Source organism: Tachyglossus aculeatus, chromosome 3 (assembly GCF_015852505.1).
Source record: "Tachyglossus aculeatus isolate mTacAcu1 chromosome 3, mTacAcu1.pri, whole genome shotgun sequence".
Lineage (NCBI taxonomy): Eukaryota > Metazoa > Chordata > Mammalia > Monotremata > Tachyglossidae > Tachyglossus > Tachyglossus aculeatus.
Window position 1 is genome coordinate 21,254,537 of NC_052068.1, and position 17,335 is coordinate 21,271,871.

At 48.6% G+C, this 17,335-nt stretch overlaps 2 protein-coding genes across 4 annotated transcripts in view; both read left to right on the forward strand.

The window, feature by feature from the left end:
* Positions 1 to 1,726: 1,726 nt before the first annotated feature.
* HOGA1 (4-hydroxy-2-oxoglutarate aldolase 1) overlaps positions 1,727 to 17,335 on the forward strand; it is a 38,254-nt gene continuing 22,645 nt past the window's right edge. For all 3 annotated transcript variants that reach the window (XM_038744245.1, XM_038744247.1, XM_038744246.1), the window contains exon 1: positions 1,727 to 1,971. In XM_038744245.1, the coding sequence (XP_038600173.1) occupies positions 1,752 to 1,971 (220 nt within the window). In that variant the 5' untranslated portion in view covers positions 1,727 to 1,751. The remainder of the gene's footprint in view (positions 1,972 to 17,335) is intronic.
* C3H10orf62 (chromosome 3 C10orf62 homolog) lies at positions 15,676 to 16,928 on the forward strand. Its single transcript, XM_038744248.1, has one exon. It carries the CDS (start codon positions 15,834 to 15,836, stop codon positions 16,470 to 16,472), a length of 639 nt encoding a protein of 212 aa, XP_038600176.1. The 5' UTR covers positions 15,676 to 15,833; the 3' UTR covers positions 16,473 to 16,928.

Below are 17,335 nucleotides of genomic sequence, written 5' to 3' on the forward strand. Positions count from 1 at the left end.
TCAAATGGGGATGAAGACTGTGAGCCCCACGTGGGACAACTGGATAACCTTGTATCTATCCCAGTGCTTAGAACAGTGCTTGGCACATAGTAAGCGCTTAACAAATACCATTGTTATTATTCTTATTTGTTAAGCGCTTACTGTGTGCCAATTCTATTTGTTCTGACGATTTTGACACCTGTCTACATGTTTTGTTTTGTTGTCTGTCTTCCCCTTCTGGACTGCGAGCCCGCTGTCGGGTAGGGACCGTCTCTATCTGTTGCCGACTTGTACTTCCCAAGCGCTTAGTACAGTGCTCTGCACACAGTAAGCGCTCAATAAATATGATGGAATGAATGAATGAATGACCATCTCTCTATGTTGCCAACTTGTGCTTCCCAAGCGCTTAGTACAGTGCTCTGCACACAGTAAGCGCTCAATAAATACAACTGAATGAATGAATGAATGAATGAATGAAGGAGCACTGTTCTAAGCGCTGGGGTAGATACAAGGTAATCAAGTTGTCCCACGTGGGACTCACAGTCTTAACCCCTTAACAGTGAGCCCCCCGTGGGACAACCTGATCACCTTGTATCTCCCCCAGTGCTTAGAACAGTGCTCGGCACAGAGTAAGCGCTTCGTGGCTCAATGGAAAGAGCATGGGCTTTGGAGTCAGAGGTCACTGTCTCCCCCTTCTAGACTGCGAGCCCACCGTTGGGTAGGGACCATCTCTATATGTTGCCAACTTGTACTTCCCAAGTGCTTAGTACAGTGCTCTGCACACAGTAAGCGCTCAATAAATACGATTGAATGAATGAATGAATGAATGAATGAATGGGTTCAAACCCCGGCTCTGCCAACTGTCAGCTGTGTGACTCTGGGCAAGTCACTTCACTTCTCTGTGCCTTAGTTACCTCGTCTGTAAAATGCGCTGTGAGCCCCCGTGGAACAACCTGATCACTTTGTAACCTCACCAGCACTTAGAACAGTGCTTTGCACATAGTAAGCGCTTAATAAATACCATCATTATTATTAACAAATACCAACATTATTATTATTTGTTAAGTGCTTACTCGGTGCCGAGCACTGTTCTAAGCGCTGGTGGGGTTACAAAGTGATCAGGTTGTCCCCCGTGGGGCTCCCAGTCTTCATCCTATATATATGTATATATGTTTGTACACATTTATTACTCTATTTATTTATTTTACTTGTACATATCTATTCTATTTATATTATTTTGTTAATATGTTTGGTTTCGTTCTCTGTCTCCCCCTTCTAGACTGTGGGCCCACTGTTGGGTAGGGACCGTCTCTATATGGTGCCGACTTGTACTTCCCAAGCGCTTAGTCCAGTGCTCTGCACACAGTAAGCGCTCAATAAATACGATTGATTGATTGATTGATTGATTGATTCATCCCCATCCTCATCCCCTGATGAGGCCCCGTCCCCTTCCCCGCCGAGGCCCCATGACCGCGGGATTCGGACCCACGACCCCTGGCTCCCAAGCCCGGGCTCTGTCCATGGAGCCCCTCTGGGAGACGGTCCAGGGGCTCCACCCGAAGCCCCCCATCCCACTCCGGGCCAGGCCCAGGCCCAGGCCCAGGGCCGGGACACTGTGCCCCCTTTGAGCGGGGTGCCCGTCCCCTCCGCCCCTGGTCCCCCGGGGGTGGGGACAGCCAACCTTTAACCGGGCCCATTGATCATTAACAGGCAGGGAGGCCCCTGCCAGGCCAGGGCCAGAGGGCAGCCCAGCTAGGGGCTGAGCCCACAACATGTTGGCCCCCAAAGCCTGGTCCCCCATGAGACTGGGGGTTCAGGGCCTGGGCCACTGGGCCACCCGGGGACTGGTGGGCCGGGCGGCCCAAAGCGCGAAAAAGATGGACATCGCCGGCATCTATCCCCCCATAACCACTCCGTTCAAGCCCACCGCCGAGGTGGACTATGGCAAGCTGGAAGACAATCTACACAAGCTGGGCACCATCCCTTTCCGAGGTAAGGCTGGGCTGAGGGGTTAACCATACTACTACTACTACTACTACTACTACTACTACTACTACTACTACTACTACTACTACTACTACTGGTATTTGTTAAGCGCTTACTATAATGGCATTTATTAAGCACTTACTATGTGCAAAGCACTGTTCTAAGCGCTGGGGGGATACAAGGTAATGAGGTTGTCCGACGTGGGGCTCACAGTCTTCATCCCCATTTTACAGATGAGGGAACTGAGGCACAGAGAAGTGAAGTGACTTGCCCAAAGTCACACAGCTGACAAGTGGCAGAGCCGGGATTTGAACCCATGACCTCTGACTCCAAAGCCCGGGCTCTTTCCTACTACTACTAATAATAATGGCATTTTTTATGCCCCTACTATTGTGCAAAACACTGTTCTAATCAATCAATCTTATTTATTGAGCGCTTACTGTGTGCAGAGCACTGTACTAAGCGCTTGGGAAGTACAAGTTGGCAACATATAGAGACAGTGCCTACCCAACAGTGGGCTAACAGTGGACTGGTAATATTTATTGGATGCAGAGCACTGTGTTAGACTAAGGGTGCTGGGCCTTGCTGCCAGCCTGCCTGCCCTAAGCACCGGGGAGGTTACAAGGTGATCAGGTTGTCCCACGGGGGGCTCACGGTCTTCATCCCCGTTTTACAATTGAGGGAACTGAGGCACAGAGAAGTGAAGTGACCTGCCCAAAGTCACACAGCTGACAATTGGCAGAGCCGGGATTTGAACCCATGCCCTCTGACTCCAAAGCCCGGGCTCTTTCCACTGAGCCACACTGTTTCTACTATATGCCAAGCACCGTTCTAAACTCTGGGGGAGGTACAAGGTCATCAGGTTGTCCCACATGGGGCTCACAGTCTTCATCCCCATTTCACAGGTGAGGGAACTGAGGCCCAGAGAAGTGAAGTAATAATAATAATGATGGTATTTGTTAAGCACTTACTATGTGCCAAGCACCATTCTAAGTGTTGGAGGAGATACAAGGTAATTCATTCATTCATTCAATTGTATTTATTGAGCGCTTACTGTGTGAAGTGCACTGTACTAAGCGCTTGGGAAGTCCAAGTTGGCAACATATAGAGACGGTCCCTACCCAACAGCAGGCTCACAGTCTAGAAGGGGGAGACAGACAACAAAACACAGCATATTAACAAAATAAAATAAATAGAATAAAATGAGATTGTCCCACGTGGAGCTCACAATCTCCATCCCTGATTTACAGATGAGAGAACTGAGGCCCAGAGAAGTGAAGTGACTTGCCCAAAGTCACACAGCTGATTAGTGGTGGAGCCGGGATTAGAACCCACGACCTCTGACTCCCAAGCCCGGGCTCTTTCCATTAAGCCTCGCTGCTTCTCTGCGTTATGGAGGGCCAGAAAGGCCTGCTCAGCCTGAAGCCTCCATTCATTCATTCAATCCTATTCATTGAGCGCTTACGATGTGCAGAGCACTGAACTAAGCGCTTGGGAAGTCCAAATCGGCAACATATAGAGAGGAGCCCGACCCAACAACGGGCTCACAGGCTAGAAGGGGGAGATGGACAACAAAACAAGTAGACAGGTGTCAATACCATCAGAATAAACAGAATTATAGCTATATGCACATCATTAATCAAATAAATAGAGTAATAAATGCGTACAAGTGCTGCGGGGAGGGGAAGGGGGTAGGGCAGAGGGAGGGAGTGGGGTGATGGGGAGGGGAGGAGGAGAAGAGGAAAAAGGGGGCTGAGTTTGGGAAGGCCTCCTGGAGGAGGTGAGCTCTCAGTAGGGCTTTAAAGGGAGGAAGAGAGCTAGTTTGGCCACTGTGTAGAGGGAGGGCATTCTAGGCCAGGGGAAGGACAGGCCACATGGGAACAGATGGGCAAGGAATTCATTCATTCAATCGTATTTATTGAGGGCTTACTGTGTGCAGAGCACTGGACTAAGCGCTTGGGAAGTACAAGTTGGCAACATATAGTGACAGTCCCTTCCCAACAGCGGGCTCGCAGTCTAGAAGGGGAAGACAGACAACAGAACAAAACATATTAACAGAATAAAAGAAATAGAATAAATATGTACAAGTAAAATAAATACATAGAGTAATAAATCCGTACAAACATATATACAGGTGCTGTGGGGAAGGGAAGAAGGTAAGGCCGGGGGGGATGGAGAGGGGGAGGAGGGGGAGAGGACAATTGGCAGAGCCACACTGAGCCACACTGCTTCCCAAAGGAGAAGGGTCTATGTCTTGGAGGATCTCCAAGCCTCTATCAAAGTTAGTGGGCAGCCCTCATTGGGATTAGCTGTACAGGTTTGCCCAGTCAGATTCATTCATCATCTCAAATATAGCAGGATGACTTTTGTATTTGATTTACTTTTACTGCTAAGGCACCGCGGACTTTCCTGGGGGGCCAAGGGGCGGGGGTTGTTGGGGAATAATAATAATAATTATGGTATTTGTTCAGTGCTTACTAGCACTTACTATGTGCCAAGCACTGCTAATAATAATAATAATAATTTTAGTATTAATAATAATAATAATGGCATTTATTAAGCGCTTACTATGCGCAAAGCACTGTTCTAAGCGCTGGGGAGATTACAAGGTAATCAGGTAAGTGACTTGCCCAAGGTTAAGTGACTTGCCCAGGGTCCCACAGCAGGCAACTGGGAAGGCAACCATTCATTCATTCATTCATTCATTCAACCAATCGGTTGGACACAGTCCCTGTCCCATGTGAGGCTCACAGTCTCAATCCTCATTCTACACACGAGGTAACTGAGGCCCAGAGAAGTGAAGTGACTCGCTCAAGGTCACACAGCAGGCAAGTGGCCAAGCCGGGATTAGAACCTATGACGTTCTGGTTCCCAGTACCGTGCTCTATCCACTACGCCATGCTGCTTCTATTCAATCGTATTTATTGAGTGCTTACTGTGCGCAGAGCACTGTACACTAAGCGCTTGGGAAGTACAAGTTGGCAACATATAGAGACAGTCCCTACCCAACAGCGGAGCGGGATCACAGTCTAGAAGGGGGAGACAGACAACAAAACAAAACATATTAACAAAATAAAATAAATAGAATAAATATGTACAAATAAAATAAACCAATAGAGTAATAAATCCATACAAACATATATACGTATATACAGGTGCTGTGGGGAGGGGAAGGAGGTAAGGAGGGGGGGATGGGGAGGGGGAGGAGGGGGAAAGGAAGGAGGGGACTCATTCATTCATTCAATCGTATTTATTGAGCACTTACTGTGTGCAGAGCACTGTACTAACCGCTTGGGAAGTACAAGCTGGCAACATATAGAGACGGTCCCTACCCAACAGCGGGCTCATAGTCTAGAAGGGGGAGACAGACAACAAAATAAAACATATTAACAAAATAAAATAAATAGAATAAATATGTACAAACGAAATAAGTAAATAAATAGAGTAATAAATACGTACAAACATATATATGTATATACAGGTGCTGTGGGGAGGGGAAGGAGGTAAGGCAAGGGATGTCCTGTTGAGGGGATTCTTAAGACTAGGGAATTTCCTGGGGTGCATATCCCTGGAGAGCCCTCTCCCAGTTCAACATTGCACACCCTGTGCCCCAGAGTGGGTGGCACCCAACTGCAGTGATGGGATTGCCTTGGCTGGTCCCCGTGTCCCTCTGTCTGTAATAATAATAATAATAATAATAATAATAATAATAATAATGTCATTTATTAAGAGCTTACTATGTGAGAAGCACTGTTCTAAGCACTAGGAAGGTTACAAGGTGATCAGTTTGTTCCACATGGGGCTCACAGTCTTCATCCCCACTTTCCAGATGAGGTAACTGAGGCCCAGAGAAGTGAAGTGACTTGCCCAAAGTCACACAGCTGACAATTGGCAGAGCCGGGAACCCTTGACCTCTGATTCCAAAGCGCGTTCTCTTTCCACTGAGCCATGCTGCTTCTCTAGTCTGTAGTGTCTCCGGCTCTCACTCAGTGCAGTGCCACTGGTAGCCCAGGGACGAGGTCCTTCCAAACGGGAAATTGCATTTTGGGGAGGGTGGGGGCACTACTGGAAATGTTGCCCATAATAATAATAATTTTGGTATTTATTAAGCGCTTACTATGTGCCAGGCACTGTACTAAGCTCTGGGGTAGATATAAGCTAATCAAGTTGGACACAGTCCCTGTCCCACATGGGGCTCACAGTCTTAATCCCCATTTTGCAGATGAGGGAACTGAGGCCCGGAGAAGTGAAGTGACTTGCCCAAGGTCACACAGCAGACACAAGTGGCGAAGCTGGGATAAGAATTCAGGTCCTTCTGACTCTCAGGCCTGTGGTGTATCCACTAAGCCATGCGTGCCCCCGCTGTTGAGCAGCCCCCTCCCTGATGTTATGTGGGCACATGCCTTAGGCCTTCCCAGACTGAGCCCCCTCCTTCCTCTCCCCCTCCTCCCCATCCCCATCCCCTCCACCTTACCTCCTTCCCCTCCCCGCAGCACCTGTGTATATTTATATAGGCTTGTATGGATTTATTACTCTATTTATTAATTTATTTTATTTGTACATATTTATTCTATTCATTTTATTTTGTTAATATGTTTTGTTCTCTGTCTCCCCCTTCTAGACCTTGAGCCCACTGTTGGGTAGGGACTGTCTCGATATGTTGCCAACTTGTACTTCCCAAGCGCTTAGTACAGTGCTCTGCACACAGTAAGCGCTCAGTAAATACGATTGAATGAATGAGAGTCCCCTCCTTCCTCTCTCCCTCCTCTCCCTCCCCATCCCCCCCTCGCCACAGCACCTGTATATATTTATACATGTTTGTACGGATTTATTACTCTATTTATTTATTTTATTTGTACATATTTATTCTATTCATTTCATTTTGTTAATACGTTTTGTTCTCTGTCTCCCCCTTCTAGACCTTGAGCCCACTGTTGGGTAGGGACCGTCTCGATATGTTGCCAATTTGAACTTCCCAAGCGCTTAGGCCAGTGCTCTGCACACAGTAAGCTCTCAATCAATCAATCGATCAATCGTATTTATTGAGCACTTACTGTGTGCAGAGCACTGGACTAGGCGCTTGGGAAGTACAAGTTGGCAACATATAGAGACAGTCCCTACCCAACAGTGGGCTCACAGTCTAAAAGGGGGAGACAGAGAACAAAACCAATAAATACGATTGAATGAGTGAATGAATGCCTAAGGTGAAGACCCTGCCATTGTCTAGACTGTGAAGCCCACTGTTGGGTAGGGACCGTCTCGATATGTTGCCAACTTGTACTTCCCAAGCGCTGTACAGTACAACTTGTACAATGCTCTGCACACAGTAAGCGCTCAATAAATACGATTGATTGATTGATTGATTGATTGATCTGCCACTGCCCTTTCCCCACTAGCCCTCGCCCAGACTATGCTGGGAGAGTGTATTGTCCTCTCTGGGCTCACAGAGCCAGGTTGCCTTTGGGGAAGGTTGAAGGGATAGGAGGGGAAAAGGAGGGCCCACAGTCATCATCATCATCATCAATCATATTTATTGAGCGCTTACTGTGTGCAGAGCACTGGACTAAGCACTTGGGAAGTACAAGTTGGCAACATATAGAGACAGTCCCTACCCAGCAGTGGGCTCACAGTCTAAAAGGGGGAGACAACCCTGGTCTGGAATCTCCTTGCCGTTGGGAAAAGCAGGCAGTGCCCCACAGGGATAGGAGCCGTCGGATCCCTGCAGAGAGACTCCCGGATAGAGGTGGCGGGAGGGGAGGCCCATTCGCCTGGTCAAGAACACCGGGGATTTCAGGGTGGACTTTGCTCTCCAAAGTCACGCAGAACGAGCCGCAGGCATGCTTTCCACCCTCCACTGGCCTAGGAAGTACCCCAGCTGCGAGCAGCGTGGCCTAGTGGAAAGATCACGGGCCTGGGAGTAGAAGAACATGGGTTCTAATCCTGGCTCTGCCAATTGCTTGTTGGGTGTCCTTGGGCAAGTCGCTTCACTTTTCTGTGCCTCAGTTTCCTCAACTGTAAAATGGGGATTCGATTCTACTCCGATATGTTGCCAATTTGCACTTCCCAAGCGCTTAGTACAGTGCTCTGCACATAGTAAGCGCTCAATAAATACGATTGATTGATTGATTGATTACTCCCTCCTACTAAGACTGTGAGCCCCATGTGGGACAGGGACTGATCTGGGAAGAGGGGAGAATAAATTTGATGTCCGTCTCCCTCTTTCTAGACTGTAAGCCCATTGTTGGGCAGGGCCTCCTCCAGGAGGCCTTCCCAGACTGAGCCCCTTCCTTCCTCTCCCCCTCGTCCCCCTCTCCATCCCCCCATCTTACCTCCTTCCCTTCCCCATAGCACCTGTATATATGTATATATGGTTGTACATATTTATTACTCTATTTCTTTCTTTCTTTCTTTCTTTATTTATTTTACTTGTACATTTCTATCCTATTTTATTTTGTTGGTATGTTTGGTTCTGTTCTCTGTCTCCCCCTTTTAGACTGTGAGCCCACTGTTGGGTAGGGACTGTCTCTATGTGTTGCCAATTTGTACTTCCCAAGCGCTTAGTACAGTGCTCTGCACATAGTAAGCGCTCAATAAATACGATTGATTGATTGATTGATCTGATAAGCTCGCATCTACCCCTTCTTCCTTCTTCTTTAATGGTATTTATTGAGTGCTTACTGTGTGCAGAGCACTGTACTAAGCACAAGTCGGCAACATATAGAGACGGTCCCTACCCAACAGCGGGCTCACAGTCTAGAAGGGGGAGACCCACTATTTAGGGTGGTGCTTGGCACATAGTAAGCGCTTAATAAATACCACAAAAACCAAGGCCTGGAGACAGTCAGGCTGTCCCCATAAACACCTGAACACATACGCCTCAGAGAAGCAGCTTGGCTCAGTGGAAAGAGCCCGGGCTTTGGAGTCAGAGGTCATGGGTTCAAATCCCGACTCTGCCAATTGTCAGCTGTGTGACTTTGGGCAAGTCACTTAACTTCCCTGTGCCTCAGTGTCCTTATCTGTAAAATGGGGATGAAGACTGTGAACCCCACGCGGGACAACCTGAACACCTTGTATCCCCCCAGCGCTTAGAACAGTGCTTTGCACATAGTAAGTGCTTAACAAATGCCATTATTATTATTATCCATTCGATCATATTTATTGAGTGCTTACTGTGTGCAGAGCACTGTACTAAGCGTTTGGGAAGTACAGGTTGGCAACATATAGAGACGGTCCCTACCCAACAGCGGGCTCACAGTCTAGAAGGGGGAGACAGAGAACAAAACAAAGCATATTAACAAAATAAAATAAATAGAATAAATATGTACAAATAAAATAGAGTAATAAATTCAACAAACATATATCCATATATACAGGTGCTGTGGGGAGGGGAAGGAGGTAAGGTAGGGGGGGAGGGGGATGAGGGGGAGAGGAAGGAGGGGATTCTTTCATTCATTCAATCGTATTTATTGAGCGCTTACTGTGCGCAGAGCACTGTACTAAGCTCTTGGGAAGTACAAGTTGGCAAAACATAGAGACGGTCCCTACCCAACAGTGGGCTCACAGTCGAGAAGGGGGAGGCAGACAACAAAACAAAACATATTAACAAAATAAAATAAATAGAATAAATATGTACAAATAAAATAAATAAATAAATAAATAGAGTAATAAATATGTACAAACATAGATACATATATACAGGTGCTGTGGGGAGGGGAAGGAGGTAAGGCGGGGGGGAGGAGGGAGAGAGGTGGGGGCAGAGCACTGTTCTAAGCGCTGGGGAGTTTACAAGGTGATCAGGTTGTCCCATGGGGGGCTTGCAGTTTTAATCCCCATTTTACAGATGAGGTAACTGAGGCCCAGAGAAGTGAAGGGACTTGCCCGAAGTCACACAGCTGACAAGTGGTGGAGTCTGGATTTGAACCCATGACCTCTGACTCCAAAGCCTGTGCTCTTTTCACTGAGCCACGCGGCTTCTCTAATACAGCCTCTTTGGAAGAGACGGCCTGGTTGGGAAACTGGAAGCAGGGCCTTTCTCAGAGATTGCACTTGCTTCCGATCAGACTGTGAGCCTCCCGCGGACAGGGACCATCGCTAACTCCTTCCTGTGTATGATTTCCCAACACGCAGTACTGTGGTCTGCACCCAGAAAGCACTTCCTAAATACTATAACACTACTCTGGCTCTGAGCCCCAAATGGAGGTGGAGGAGACGTCTCTTCCGGAAGGCAGTCATTCATTCATTCAGTCGCATTTATTGAGCACTTACTGTGTGCGGAGCACTGTACTAAGTGCTTGGGAGAGTACAATACAACAATAAACAGACATATTCCATAGCTTGGGGAAACCTCCCTGCATGCACAGTCCTGTCTGCAGGATCAACCTGTGCACCCTCAGGCCTTGGAAAAGGGACCTGACTTGGCCGAATTGTTGCCGAATTGTACTTTCCAAGCGCTTAGTACAGTGCTCTGCACACAGTAAGCGCTCAATAAATACAACTGAATGAATGAACATTCCCTGTTCATTAAGGCCCTCCCAGCCCCGGGGCACAGAGTCTCAGCCTTAGGTGGACCCAGTGAGTTAAGTCAGAAAGCATCCCCTATGGGATTTGGGCAGCAAAGAGCATTGTATATATTTGTACAGATTTATTACTCTATTTATTTTACTTGTACATATTTACTATTCTATTTATTTTGTTAATGATGTGCATCTAGCTTTAATTCTATTTGTTCTGACGATTTTGACACCTGCCTACATGTTCTGTTTTGTTGTCTGGCTCCCCCCTTCTAGACTGCGAGCCCGTTGTTGGATAGGGACCGTCTCTATATGTTGCCAACTTGTACTTCCCAAGCACACAGTGCTTAGAGAAGCAGCATGGCTCAGTTTAAAGAGCCCGGGCTTTGGAGTCAGAGGTCATGGGTTCGAATCCCGGCTCCGCCACATGTCTGCTGTGTGACCTTGGGCAAGTCACTTACCTTCTCTGAGCCTCAGTTCCCTCATCTGTAAAATGGGGATTAATCAATCAATCAATCAATCGTATTTATTGAGCGCTTACTGTGTGCAGAGCACTGTACTAAGCGCTTGGGAAGTACAAGTTGGCAACACATAGAGACAGTCCCTACCCAACAGTGGGCTCACAGTAGAGAAGCAGCATGGCTCAATGGAAAGAGCCCGGGCTTTGGAGTCAGAGGTCACGGGTTCGAATCCCAGCTCCCCCACATGTCTGCTGTGTGACCTTGGGCAAGTCACTTAACTTCTCTGAGCCTCAGTTACCTCATCTGTAAAATGGGGATTAAGACTGTGAGCCCCACGTGGGACAAGCTGATCACCTTGTATCCCCCCAGCGCTTAGAACAGTGCTTTGCACATAGTAAGCACTTAACAAATGCCATTATTATTATTATTATTAGTGCTCTACACACAGTAAGCACTCAATAAATAAGATTGAATGAATGAATGAATTAAGGTATTGGATTCCTCTAGCATCGCAGACAGGAGAACCTCAAACCTGCCCGAGGAGGAAGAGGCTACAGTCTCGGAACCAAGGCGCCATTGGTCATGGCCTGGGGCCCCTCTGGCCATTCTGGCTACTTTGATGGGGCCATTGGCCAGCATTAGCAGGGTCCTGCGTCCCCCAGGGACCGCCCCGACTCAGCCATCTCACGGTCACGGGCTGCCCTGGCCTGAGCCTTTCCATTCCCATTCCCAACGATTGTGACCCCCACTACATTCCACGATGGAATCCCCGCCTCTGTGGGCAAGCCAGTCGGCTCCTGATGAGCTACACTAATGAACATATGCCCTCCTTAGCACTCTGGTATAATATGAGCCTTGGATTTATTGAGTTTTGATCTCTCTAGTTGATAACATTTTTATCAACTGTTGGAGTGTAAGCTCCTTGTGGGCAAGGAATCACGGGCTGCCCTGGCCTGAGCCTTTCCATTCCCATTCCCAACGATTGTGACCCCCACTACATTCCACGATGGATTTCCAGCCTCTGTAGGCAAGCCAGTCGGCTCCTGATGAGCTACCACTAATGAACATATGCCCTCCTTAGCACTCTGGTATAATATGAGCCTTGGATTTATTGAGTTTTGATCTCTCTAGTTGATAACATTTTTATCAACTGTTAGAGTGTAAGCTCCTTGTGGGCAAGGAACATGTCACTTTGTTATTCCGTACTTCCCAAACATCTAGTGCAGTGTCCCACATCGAGTGGGCACACAGTTAATACTACTTTTTACCATCACTAAGAAGGAGTGTATATATGTATATATGTATATCCTGTATATATGTATAGTTTGTACATATTTATTACTCTATTTATTTATTTTATTTGTACATATCTATTCTATTTATTTGATTTTGTTGGTATGTTTGGTTTTGTTCTCTGTCTCCCCCTTTTAGACTGTGAGCCCACTGTTGGGTAGGGACTGTCTCTAGATGTTGCCAACTTGTACTTCCCAAGCGCTTAGTACAGTGCTCTGCACACAGTAAGCGCTCAATAAATACGATTGATTGATTGATTGATTGTACATATCTATTCTATTTATTTTATTTTGTTAGTATGTTTGGTTTTGTTCTCTGTCTCCCCCTTCTAGACTGTGAGCCCACTGTTGGGTAGGGACCGTCTCTATATGTTGCCAACTTGTACTTCCCAACCGCTTAGTACAGTGCTCTGCACACAGTAAGCACTCAATAAATACGATTGATTGAGTATAGCCTAGTGGAAAGAGCATAGTCCTGAGAGTCAGGGGCCCTAGGTTCTGATTCTGACTCTGCCACTTACCTGCTGTTTCCCCTTGGGCAGTTCACTTCCCCCCAAAAAAAGGAAGGAGGGAAAGAAAAGAATCAATTGTATTTACTGAGCACTTACTGTGTGCAGAGCACTGCACTAAGCGTGTGTGTTTAAGCCTAAGCCCACCCACATACATACAGCCCCCTTCCACCGACCCACCGGGCCCCGGCTCTTTAAGAAAGCCCTGGATGAGGCTGAAGCATCCAACTCTAGTTGGTTTCAGCTGTTTCAGGAGTTTCAGCTTGGCATCTTTCCCCTCTGCAATGAGCGACAGAGCAGAGCCTGAACAGGATGAACAAAAGCAAGTGAATTTCTAGGGCGGTGGCTGTGGGGTTCATTCATTCATTTATTCAATCGTATTTATTGAATGAATAACTGCCCTTGGGCAGTTCACTTCACATGAGAAGCAGTGTGGCTTAGTGGAAAGAGCAGGGGCTTGGGGGTCAGAGAACCGTGGGTTGAATCCCACCTCCGCCACTTGTCTGCCGTGTGACACTGGGCTAGACACTTCTCTATGCTTCAGTTCCCTCATCTGTAAAATGGGGATTAAGACCGTGAGCCCCACGTGGGACCACCTGATTACCCTGTATCCTCCCCAGTGCTTAGAACAGTGCTTGGCACATAGTAAGCACTTAACAAATGCCATAATAATAATAATAATTCACTTCTCTGGGCCTCAGTTCCCTCATCTGCAAATTGGGGATTAGATACCTGTTCTCCCTCCTAATAATAATAATGATGGCATTTATTAAGCGCTTACTATGTGCAAAGCACTGTTCTAAGCGCTGAGGAGGTTACAAGGTGATCAGGTTGTCCCACGGGGGCTCACAGTCTTAATCCCCATTTTCCAGATGAGGTCACTGAGGCACAGAGAAGTTAAGTGACTTGCCCAAAGTCACACAGCTGACAATTGGCGGAGCCGGAATTTGAACCCATGACCTCTGACTCCAAAGCCCGGGCTCTTTCCCACTGAGCCACGCCGTTTCTCTACTCTTCTCCTACTTCGACTGTGAGCCCCATGTGGGACCTGATGATCTTGAATCTATGCCGGGGCTTAGTACAGTGCTTGATCCATAGTAATAATAATAATAATAATGATGACATTTCTTAAGTGCTTACTAAGGGCAAAGCACTGTTCAAAGCGCTGGGGGGGATACAAGGTGATCAGGTTGTACCACCTGGGGCTCACAGTCTTAATCCCCATTTTACAGATGAGGTAACTGAGGTCCAGAGAAGTTAAAGTGACTCTCCCAAAGTCACACAGCTGACAAGTGGTGGAGGCAGGATTAGAACCCACGACCTCTGGCTCCCAAGCCCATGTTCTTTCCACTGAGCCACGCTGCTTCTCACTTAACACCTAATCACCTTGTATCCCCCCCCAGCGCTTAGAACAGTGCTTCGCACATAGTAAGCGCATAACAAATGCCGTCATTATTATTATTATTATTATTTTTATCACATGCCATTCCTACTAACTACCACTATTATTACTACTACTATTACTACTGCTGTTACTATGAGTGGCTTACTAGGAATGTTTGTAAGCATGGAAGCCTGACTTTCATCCCACTTTCCCTGTTGCCGTGGCACTAGCTGCCCACTCTTGATCCTAGAATCAGTCTGGTTCCAAGTCATCTCCTGTTTAATATCACTCCTTCCCTCCAGCTGGAAGTTGATTGGAAAATTAGTATCCAATATGACGCTCAGAAAATGCCCTCTAGGCCAACCCCATTTTGATGCCAAATTAGCTTCCTCGGCCACACTGTAGCTGGGGAAACTGAGCCCCAGCCACCCCCAAAGGTTCAGTCCAAACCACAGATGGAGACCGTGAGCCCACTGTTGGGTAGGGACCGTCTCTATATGTTGCCAACTTGTACTTCCCAAGCGCTTAGTACAGTGCTCTGCACACAGTAAGTGCTCAATAAATATGATTGAATGAATGAATTATGACTTCTGCCGTCAGGGTCACCGAGGATGAGGGGTCTGGGTGTCTGACGCGGGGGAAGGGAGAGCAGACCGAGTCCCCCAATTAATTGTATTCATTCAATCAAACTTATTGTGTGCTTACTGTGTGCAGAGCACTGTACTAAGCACTTGGGAGAGTACAATACAACAATAAACATTGAGAAACAGCATAGCTCAGTGGAAAGAGCCCGAGCTTTGGAGTCAGAAGTCATGGGTTCGAATCCCGACTCCGCCACTTGTCAGCTGTGTGACTTTGGGCAAGTCACTTCACTTCTCTGTGCCTCAGTTCCCTCCTCTGTAAAATGGGGATTAAGACTGGGAGCCCCCTGTGGGACAACCTGATTGCCTTCTAACCTCCCCAGCGCTTAGAACAGTGCTTTGCACGTAGTAAGCGCTTAATAAATGCTATCATTATTATTATTATTATTATTCTCCATCCCCCCATCTTACCTCATTCCCTTCCCCACAGCACCTGTATATATGTATATATGTTTGTACATATTTATTACTCTATTTTATTTGTACATATCTATTCTATTTATTTGATTTTGTTAGTATGTTTGGTTTTGTTCTCTGTCTCCCCCTTTTAGACGGTGAGCCCACTGTTGGGTAGGGACTGTCTCTATATGTTGCCAATTTGTACTTCCCAAGCACTTAGTACAGTGCCCTGCACATAGTAAGCGCTCAATAAATACGATTGATGATGATGATGATAAACAGTCACATTCGCAGTCCACAAGGAGCTGACAGTCTGGAGGGTCTGTCTCAGTGCTCGGTACAAAAATAGGTGAATATGACAACTATTACCGGTGCCGACGGGAGGTAGGGGGAGACGCCTCTGATGGTGCTGAGTTTGGGGTCTCGTAGTGGGTGGTGGAGGGGCGGAGGTCGGCCTTGGTTACCCCTTGGTCCCTCCCCGTCTGTCTCCCTCACAATGGGGCTCAGAGGCAGGGTGCCGGCCCCCCGCCCCCAGACGTCACCGTCCTTCCAGCATGAGCCAGGCTGGCCCAGCTCACTGATCCCGACTTGTGCCCACCTCAGCCGGACTGGCCCGGGCTCCTGGCCAGGCTAGAACCGCTCTCCCGGCCGTCATGCCGGCTGGTGCTGGGGATGGCCCTGCTGCTGGGGGCGGGCGGCCTCTACCTCTGGTACCGGCGGAGGAAGAAGAGAAGACAGAAGGGCGGCAAGGCGGCCCAGGCCGGCAACGCCTCCTCTCCCCCGGAGAAGAAGCCCGACCCCTGGATCAAATCCCACTTCAGCCGCATTTCCGACGAGAGGTTGTTTAAGGGGTTCCCGGAGAGCGGGGAGGCGGGGGCCCTCAGGCCCGGGGAGAGAGACAGAGGCGGGCCGCCCAAGGGGATGAACACCACGGTCCACGTGACATCGTACACCAGCAGGCGAGGGGAGAGCGCCACGTTGCACAGGGAATCGTACGTCACCCATCCCTCTGGGTCCAGGGGAGCTGAGGTGGGGAATCCGGCGGCGGAGGAGGCGTGGGCAGTGGTCACCGCCTGCACCCGGGAACTAGACGCCAAGGGCCAGCACCTGGCTGAGGTCATGATGCAGCGGGCCACGTCGTACCAATACTCCGGCCACGTGGAGGCCACCGACATGAAGAAGGAGGAACTTGACGCCCTGGACGGGGTGGAGCTAAAGCTGAAGGGAAATTTTCTGGAGCAGCGAGGCGGCGCCGTGGCCGGGAACAAACGCGTCGTCCACCGTGGGCCGGGACACCACAGCTCGGTCTAGTCGTTCCCTCACATCCCCAACAGGCCTCCTCTGCTCCGCTCCCGGGGGTCTGCCTTGTCCTGCCGCTATTCCCTTTCTCCAGGCCCAAGGGAGTTCCTGGGCATTCCTCTCCAGACAGAGACCATCCACAGAGACGTCAACCCCGGCTCGCCCAACGAAACCCTCGGACCCCGAGCCCTTGGTGGGATCTACCATGAACTGTGCCAGGATTGTTGTCTGATCCGGGAATTGGGGCCTCCGGAGAAGAGGGAGACACTGACTCATTGTCCTTGGTGGCCAACGGGAAGCCAGAAAGGCCTGGACTGGAAGAAAATGGCGAGCCGGTCTCTCGGAAGTGGAGTGGAGAGTCAGGGCGTCCCCCGAGATGTGTAACAACACAGAGACCCAGGCGGGAGCCGTGGGACGAGGGTGAAATGAAGTGACTGGGAGTGGGCCAATAAAATGCCGGTAGTCAGGTCTGGTGTCTGAAGACTCTGCGGCAGCCGGAAAAAGGGGTGGGCTTCCTCAAGCAGCTGAGATCTGGTTGGGGAACTTTCCTTTTCTGCATTTCCATTGAGAAGCAGTGAGGCTTAGAGGACAGATCGCGGACTTGGGAGTGAAGAGGGTTCTAATACCGGCTCTGCCACACGTCTGCTGTGTGACCTTGGGCAAATAACTTCTCTGGGCCTCAGTTCACTCATCTGTAAAATGGGGATTGAGTGTGAACCCCAAGTGGGACAGGGACTGTATCCAACCTGATTAGCTTGTATCTACCCAAGTGCTTAGTACAGCGACTGGCACATAGTAAGTGCTTAGTAAATACCAAAACGATTATTATTATTATTACTGCTGGGTCAGGGGCTTCATCCTGGCGGGGCCTGCTA